This window comes from Musa acuminata, chromosome BXJ1-4, assembly GCF_036884655.1.
Source record: "Musa acuminata AAA Group cultivar baxijiao chromosome BXJ1-4, Cavendish_Baxijiao_AAA, whole genome shotgun sequence".
NCBI classification, from domain to species: domain Eukaryota; kingdom Viridiplantae; phylum Streptophyta; class Magnoliopsida; order Zingiberales; family Musaceae; genus Musa; species Musa acuminata.
This window is the reverse complement of record NC_088330.1, coordinates 25,917,615-25,926,382: the sequence shown is the minus strand read 5'-3', so window position 1 is coordinate 25,926,382 and position 8,768 is coordinate 25,917,615. Positions and strand designations below refer to the sequence as shown.

Below are 8,768 nucleotides of genomic sequence, written 5' to 3'. Positions count from 1 at the left end.
ATTCGATACTAACTCAATCCAAAAGGCTAACCCTCTCGGTTGTGGGCAAATCCAGTAGTCTACTAACTCTGTAGGTTTTTACTCTTCCTCAAATCTCTCCTCACGGAATATTTAGAATCACATGTTTATAAAGTTCTGAAAGACGTACGCTTATAGTTTCCTCCCACACACACACAGAGCTACAAGCAATACACGATGCACATTCATGCCATTGAATAAAAATCTTGAACAAGCGATCAGCAACTCTCCGAGTGACACACAAGTTGGTTTCACCATCAAGGCACACAAGAATAGCAACAGATGAAAGAGAGAGAGAGAGAGAGAGAATAAGTCTGTTATGGCTCGAGTTAAAGCTCCGATGCATATTACTGCGAGCTCAACCTTGGTTTGGCGAGGTTGAACTTATCCACAATACTGAAATCAAGAAAGAGATGAGCAAAACCTATTGGGAACATTGACATCATTTCCAGATTTCGTTCTATAAATCTGCCGCACATAATTATCAAACAATACAGATCAAGATAGACATTATTATCTCCAATTCCAGTCAGACAGATGAGACCTTAAGAGCTACAAACTCGTCCTTCTCTATCCCAACTAAATGTTTAATTTCGACTACTTTCAGCAATCTTACGGAGAAATAACTTGATCAACAACAGCTAAGAACCACAGTAAAAATAGAACACTAGGTTTTGCTGCGTTCTATGACCCTTTCCACTGGATCCATTACTCCTGCATCATGATTACCGTAGACCAACCTGACAAATTTAGGGTATACAGTATCAGCACGATCCAGAATGAAAACTCTACACAACTAAAAGAGCCATAATGGCATAACAACAAGAAAGCAAAGGAATAGAAGGTTAACATGGTCCAGACTTCACTTGGACAACTCTAGTTGATTACTCATTTACCATAGCATAATATCTCATCAAAATCCCCAATGGGGCAATATCGCTGTGATAAGAAGAATACAGAGACAAGAAAACATTCATCTGCATCTCTTGGAAAATCATGGCATCGAGCATTCAAATACATGTTCTCAAAATGTTACAAGGAATAGAGAATCATACACTTTGGTCAGCACCAGTGAGCTTTCTCCTTTGCTGATGCTCTGCAACTTTGTAATCCACCACCTCCCTGAACAAGTCTGAGCCAAGTTCGCAGTCTTTGCTTCCATAGACGGCAGCCTGAACACTGGCCATCAGTTTAGCGATTTCCCTGCCAGAAAATCCTTCAGTCTTAGCAGCAGCTTCTCTGATTACATCATCTGATATGCCCTTTATCACTATTTTCTGCTGCTGAGGCCGATATAAGCCAAACCAACTGGACTTGCTATCCCCAGCCCTTGCAATGTATTTGTCCAAATACAACTTTAGCAACTTATACCGCTCCTCTTCCTCAGGCAATGGGAATTCAAGTACCTCATCGATACGGTCAGCTACAGCAGAGTCGAGATCCCCAGGCCGGTTGGTGGCAAGGACAAGCACAATGTCCTTTGACTGGTCCCCTGTGCGGAAAAGGAGCGCATTAAGAGCACTCCGTTGGGCTTCACTCATATATGTCTTGTTGCGCCTATAAATCCAAAATCTGATTCAGTTTCTTTCAAATGTAATTATCCAGAAAAAAATAAAAATTTCCATCAAATAAAAATGTCCATGAGATTATGGCCATGTATAGAGCACAATAAACATAGCATGACAATCAAGTAGCATGTCTTAGTAAGCAAATATAACAATAAACTTTCTAACATTATGAAACCTATTCTATTCAGATCTCATCACAGTTAAATACAACCATGAAATCTAGATTCTTCAGCTACAAATTAATACATCGAAAGCTGTGCTATTAAGAAATATACAAGTAGACCAAAATGAAAGGATCAGACAAACATTGAATAAAGTATTTGGAAATGGCAGAGTAGAAAGTAGAACAACTGAACTTCTATTAAAATATGAAAATGTCCACAAAGTTAATGTCACATGAGAAACTACAACTATGTGACACTTCCAACCTAGTCCATTTAGTTGCAATTCGTTTTTGGCTCAGAAATGGCAAATGCCAAGTTGTACTATGACAAATACATGAATGAAAATGTTATAGTGGTAAGGATCACTCACTCACACAAAAATGCATCTGCTTCATCAATGAAAAGAAGCAAACCCCTTTTAGATTTCTTTGCCCAATCAAATAATTGATGTATCTTGGTGACTGCTTGGGATCCCAATGGTGCAACATCACCACCGGTCATCAGTGCATAATCTAGACCCTGGAAATCATTAAACATAAAGTGAATGAGGACTTACTTCACAATCACTTCCCAGAAAAGAATAGGTCATAAAAGAAACATACAGATTTATGAGCTAATTCTCTAGCTGCCATTGTCTTTCCTGTACCAGGAGGTCCATAAAAGAGCATGTTACGGAATGGTGCCTGATGAATTTTTGTGTTTGCAGTGGCACTTGCGAGCTGTTCAATTCTTTTTTGAAGGGAAGGATTCAGAATAACATCACCGAAACCAGTCACTTTCTTTCCAGCATCATTCCCTTTCATCATCTTGTTGGATGCTGAGCTAACCATACGAGAAAAGAAACCAGACCAAGGGTATTTACCTCGGGAAGACTCTCTGATGAGAGAAGGTTGGCCCAAAATACGGTCAACATATCCCCAAACCACTCTAGCACCTTCTCTGATAACAAATATGATGCAAAAAACAGTAAGATATAGCTTAACAAGGACTTAATTACAACCGAATACAAACTACACCCAACTGTTAAATGACTTTCTGATAGTATTGCATAGATCAAAGTTTCAAATTAAAACACATACGATTATAATTTTGAAGCTTTTGATTCAGAAGCTTAATAAATGATACACTCAAGTTGGGCCTCAGGTAGCTAGGACGAGTCAGTTTAACTATTCAACTTTTCATTTTTCTGACATTTCCAGCAAGACTACTATTTTTTGGGTTACTTTGGATTTTTTATTGAAGTAATAAAATAATACATAATGGACATGAAAGCAATTGAAATTTAGAAATATCTTCTCTTTTGCCTATTGGTGATGAACAAAAACACATGTTCAATGTACCAGACGATACTTTAAAAGGACCAAAGTGATTCTGACTATCACATCTCTTTGCATTTAATTCATGACCTATTCTTATTTTTTTACAATAATTGATTAATCATCTTTGGACCCTAAACCTCTTGTATAGAAGTCTGTTGAATTACAACTGAAAAGAAAGCCCAAAATAGACTTGAGGCCTATTACCCATATAAATGCCACCTGTCATCTTATCTCAGTTTTCTCTATCCTAGCTAATTATTACCCAATGGTTATGCTTCATCTAGATTCTTACCAATGCAGCAACCCTGAAACATTATTCCTCAATTACAAATCCAACATAGCAGCATGTAAAACGTGGCCAGTAGAAATTATAGAACTCTTAACTTTAAAATAAAGAAACAATTTTATTTAATTACTGAGAGACAGCAAAAGTAGTAAATGGGATAGACTTCCATTTTCATAAGGCTACCTTGTTGTGTAAATACCAGCAGCGACTGCAGTGACACCTCCAACAGTTATAACCAACTTGTTCTGATCAGTGAGTATTGCACGCAAACCACCTAACAAGCATCAAATTTTGATTTTGAGATCAATTAGCATCATTTGGCTCTTTTATCGCACATAAAAGAAAGAGATACTTAACACAAAATTACAGATACACTGACAACGCTTCAAGACTGCTTAACAACCCGATCACATAAAAGTTGAAAATTTTATGGAGTATGCATTGGTACATAAAATAAGGATATGTCCAGCACATTGTTTCCAATCACTCAATTTTTGGTGGCAAGTGCTGTTTCAGAAGTTTTTTTAATTACTGTAACTTGTGTCAAGAACATAAAAGAAACTCCGAAATCACTGTAAAAAATTGAACAATTCACGAATACAGAACCATTTTTAGCATGCAATAATAAGATGGTGCAGAGTATAATTCAGTCGATAGAACTCACAGAGTTTGCAGCATAGAGTGAAAAGGTAGGAATAAAGAAATAGATGAAAAAATGAAGAAATCTGTCACAAAATATTCTGGGGTTACAATATTCTCCCGGGTGATAAGACAAGCATAACATATCATGCTTCGAATTTCATTCTTTGGAATACTTTATGAAACATAAGCAACATCTAATCAATGATCAACCAACATCCTGAAGCATGAATAGGTGTCAACTGGTAACTAAGACTGCTCATGATAGAGAGCTGCCAAGGATAAACTAGGATAGGAGATATTGGCACTTAAAGTGTGTTATTAAGTTAGTACCTCCAATATGTTCAAAGGTTGTATTAATTGCTGATATCCACTTTTCTCTCTCTGCATTAGCTCTTTCTATCAGCATCCGTCTGTTTACATCTTCAGCTAATTTTGCTTCATGTGCTCTTCCTTCTGCTTCTGCCAATGCTCTCACTCTAATAGTTTCACGTTCTAACTCTGCTTTCTCCCTTTCTGTCTGTCTTCGTTGTGCTTGAATCTGTTCCTCTGTAGCGCGACGAATTTGCTCTTGCCTAATGGATGATTCTTCTTGCATTTTCACAAGCTCCTGATTTCTTGCTCTTTGACTTTCATGCTCTGCCTGCAGAAATAAAGAAAAGATAATAAATCTACAAAGATAGGTCAAATAAAATCCAAATCAATAGAGATACTTAGCATGCCTGCATCCTTTTCCTGGCCAATTCATCCTCATATCGAGCCATTTGGGCCTTTGTCTGAGCCTGTTGTTGAACTAGCTTTTTCTGTTCTTCATAGATTACTCGTTGCCTGTCCTGCAAGAAAGTGATATCAGTCACATTTAAACAAATCCAAAAACCAAGAGGAAGCTTAATCCCATCAAATTGCAGCTTAAATATAAAATTTAAGTGACAGCCAAAATATGCCTATGACTGCATCAAAACATAAAAATTTTCAAGACGTATAACATGTTAGTATGTCCACAAAAAAGAGGATAAGTGGCAAACTAGCATGATTCATAGCATGTAATCCAAATTTAATATTCAAAGATCACCTTTATTGACTAGTGCCATAAATAGAGCACAACACATGTAATCACAAAGGATCTTCATGGTAAACAGCAGTTGGTTGATAGTGGGCAGTCACTATGGATGCCATTATAAGACCAAAGTGGATCACTAGTACTTAGGTGTAGCGATTTGAGCCTAATGACAGAGGAAATCTTTGAAATAATCTTAAAGAATTGCAAAGAAAAGATTCAGAGAAGAATAAGAAAAATGATAAACGAATAATCAATTGTTAGAAGAGGAAAGAACCTAATAATGAAAAGAACTACTTGTAGGTATACTTTTAAACACAGCGAAGGGGGCATTGTAAAAGCTGGTGCACAGTAATCAGTGCAGGAGAGGAAGAAAATTAGTTGAAGCCTTTCTTTCTTTTCCAGTGTGTGTGAAAAAGTGGACAAGAGAAAGCACGAGAAAGAGGGAGGGAAGGAGGGAAGAAATGAAGCAAGCACAAGAGAGTAAGTGGCGGGGCAAGTGAATATCATCATTGGAAACATTGGGATTAAGCACTAAGGGTTCATGGTGTAAAAATTAAAAATTAACTATCTATATCTATAGCGGCCACTGTAAACTCCAGTGAATTTATACCTACCTATTGAACATAGCATTTGATACTAACCTGCATGTTACTTTTTTAAACAATGCCTTCAACAAATGATTCTATAAATAAATGGCTAGAAACAAACAGTGTTGTAAAACCTGACATCTTGAACTTGAATTTCATTTCAACAGCCAACAATTATAGGCAGTATTTAATTTCTACAGACTTGATGAACAAATATAACAATCAAATGCAAACATATGTTTATTAATTTTCTTGTTTAGTTTATGGTGTTCTAAAGAATAATTGTTTCTTACATATTGTAAAAGATCACTTGGCAATCATTCATAAATAAAAGATCAAATACCCCACATGCATGTCATTCATCCATGGAATATAATTGGACAGCAAAATAACCAGAGCTGAGGAGACAAACCCTCATGTAAAACCCAAAAAGACAAAAAAATATCAGTGTGATCACTTTCAATTGAAGAGAGATCACATGGAAGAATGCCAATAAACCAAAGGCTGCAAACTGCATGAAAATTTTCATCATAAAGTAACTACTGCAACTACAAGACATTTTTAGTAAGACCTGGGATTCTGTAACCAGAGATGGATCAGAGTTCCCAACATAATGTTTCCCTGTGAACCAGAAGAACCAAGAGGTTATTGCACCTTCTAGAGAGAACTGTAGATCTTGAAGTCTTTCTTTTCCTAGCTATTCCAACTTCAAATTAAAAAAGAAAATCCAGAAGTTACCATTTTGATAAGTGATACTCTCATTAACTTTCTGCTAGTAGTCTTATTTCCTCTTGGTATCATTTTGCTTGTGAGGATCTGAGATTTTTACCATGCTGAATCCTAAGTCACGGATGTTTTTTCTTCACTCCTTTTTGGACCTAAAAGATCTATTCCTAATGATAAAAGGTGTTATTTGACAACTAAACATAAGTATTGTTAATATGCATTGGTTATAGTTAGCTTTTGGCAAGGTCTCTTGCATGTGAAATTTACAAAACAGCCAGAACCATCCACAACAATGACAGAGGCATAGACAACATTCTGCAGACCAAAAACCCATAATCTTAAATGAGACTTGAAACAACGACACCAGATTTTACAAACAGCTGTAGCAGAAAAATAAAGACAGCTCTACAAAAATGACAATTAGGCATCAAATAGCTTGAACTTTAAAGACCAAAGGATCTGATTAAACGATATGAACTCCATTACCCAAAAGAATCGAAGTACTATACGGGAAAAAAAATATTGCAGACCCTGGATTCACCAACACTCAATGGCATGCATTCCTAGTAAAAGAAACTTACAGTTTCATGCTGCGCTTGCATGGCCTGAAACTCTGCCTTCTTTGCAGCCAACTCCACTTGCTTTGTTTCTTCCTGCTTCCGCATCAGCTCAAACACCTAATCCACCAGAGGAATAAAGGAAAAGAAAAGAAAGAAAAGACCCTTGTGATTCTTTTATTCAATGAAACCAAAAAGAAACGTCGAACTTGGTCGCGACACGCCACCTTTTTGGCCTGCGGCGAGCTGTTGATCTTCCGCAACGCCTTGGCTCCCCGTTCCAGGGCCTCGGGGTCGAACCCCGCAGCAGTGGTCCGAGGATTGTCGTTGCGAACCCGAGCCACCTCGGCGGGTGGCACATCGGCCGCAGGCGGGCCAGGCGCGGCGGATGTTTGCGCCGGCGGGGCTTCCCGGGAGGTGTAGGAATTGAAGGGGGAGAAATTGAAGGGGGCGCCGTCAGCGTAAGCGTGCTCCACTGCGAGGGCTGCCGAAGCGACGGCGGAGGCCAACATAACGGACCGAAGCGTAGCCATTAGACGACGACGATTCCGTTGGGAAGGAAGTGAGGCAGAGAAGGCAAACCGTAAACTCCTAGGGTTTGCTTGTTTTCGGAAAAGGAGAGAAATGCGATTCCGCCACCGCGCAGCTGCGGCCCAGGGCTTAGGGTAGGGTTTATGACACCACCAAGAAGTGGAAATAAAGAAAGGACATTCTCGCAATTGAAGGGTTGAGTAATGTTTAGAACCTTGATGGCGTAACTAAGATATTGGAGAAGAGCGGCAATTTTCTTCAGTCGATTAGCTTGGCCACAAGATGGCTTTAAAAGTGACATGTTCAGCAGCTAATCAAGAAGACAATTAAAATCAATTTTACATGATCTAGGGTTAATATATTTTAATTTATCTTGTATCATCGATACCATTTAAAATGCTTAAGTGCTCCGGAGTTGTAACAATCATAGTGAATTATTTGAACAGGAAAGGGTGTTTCTATTAAATGTATTCACTAAAAAATTATTATATATATATATACGCAGTTTCAACACAAATTAACTGGGCTATAAAATATGAACTTATATAGATCAAGGGAAGATTCTCAATACAACATATTAAGGTAAAATCTAAATTGAATTCTTCTTATCTTGAATATCAAATTTTAATTTAACTTATTTACTATCATATAATAAATTTATTATTATTATGAGTATGAACAAATTTAATACTCTAATAATCTTTTCCCTTAAACTTATTTGTTTTTATATATCAAGTTTCATTAAAGATATTTGAAGACTTTAATTTTTAGAGATTTTATAAGAATATTTTGTTGAATTTCGGATTTTGATGATGAAATCAATCAATGAAGTTAAGATCTAATGTGCGTTTTGAGTGACGCAAGATTAATTTCGATCATGAAAAAGTAATTTGATTAAAGCAGGAAGAAGAGGACGTTGGGTCGGAGTGAATATGTCAAAAGATTGGACATTGACCCGGAAGATCGGTTGATGTGTTAGTAGAAGGTCTTTGTGCTATGAGTTTAGGTATCGGACGGAAGGATCGGATATTGTGCCAAGGAGATTGAATGTTGCGGAATGTCAACATACCGATTGGATAATACGTCGAAGGAGAAAACGATACGCCGAAGGATCAGATGAAGCATCGGATAAACCAATGACATATCGGACAACAGAGGATCTATGCTTTGTAATAATTTGCTTAGATCGAAGTAGTTTAAAGAGCTAATTGAGTTGGTTTCTGTTGGGTCCAGCCGATATGTGGGTTTGGACAATTGGGTCTATTGAGCCCAAATCAGTAATTAAGAGAGAAAGGGCAAAATTGGGCAGTGTG

General features: G+C 37.5%; 1 protein-coding gene across 2 annotated transcripts; it reads right to left on the bottom strand.

Annotated features, from left to right (window-relative positions):
• Positions 1-443: 443 nt before the first annotated feature.
• On the bottom strand, positions 444-7,691 carry LOC103981817 (uncharacterized). 2 transcript variants are annotated; one of them, XM_009398561.3, is made up of 9 exons: positions 7,152-7,691; positions 6,949-7,044; positions 4,717-4,827; positions 4,328-4,637; positions 3,539-3,629; positions 2,353-2,689; positions 2,121-2,269; positions 1,074-1,575; positions 444-758 (listed from the first exon to the last, which is right to left on the bottom strand). In XM_009398561.3, exons 1-9 carry the CDS (start codon positions 7,455-7,457, stop codon positions 744-746), a joined length of 1,917 nt encoding a protein of 638 aa, XP_009396836.2. In that variant the 5' UTR covers positions 7,458-7,691; the 3' UTR covers positions 444-743. The 2 variants fall into 2 exon arrangements, with proteins under 2 accessions (XP_009396836.2, XP_018680009.2); XM_018824464.2 differs by lacking the exon at positions 444-758 and having other exon boundaries at positions 1,185-1,347; positions 1,425-1,575; positions 7,152-7,690.
• Positions 7,692-8,768: the final 1,077 nt, after the last annotated feature.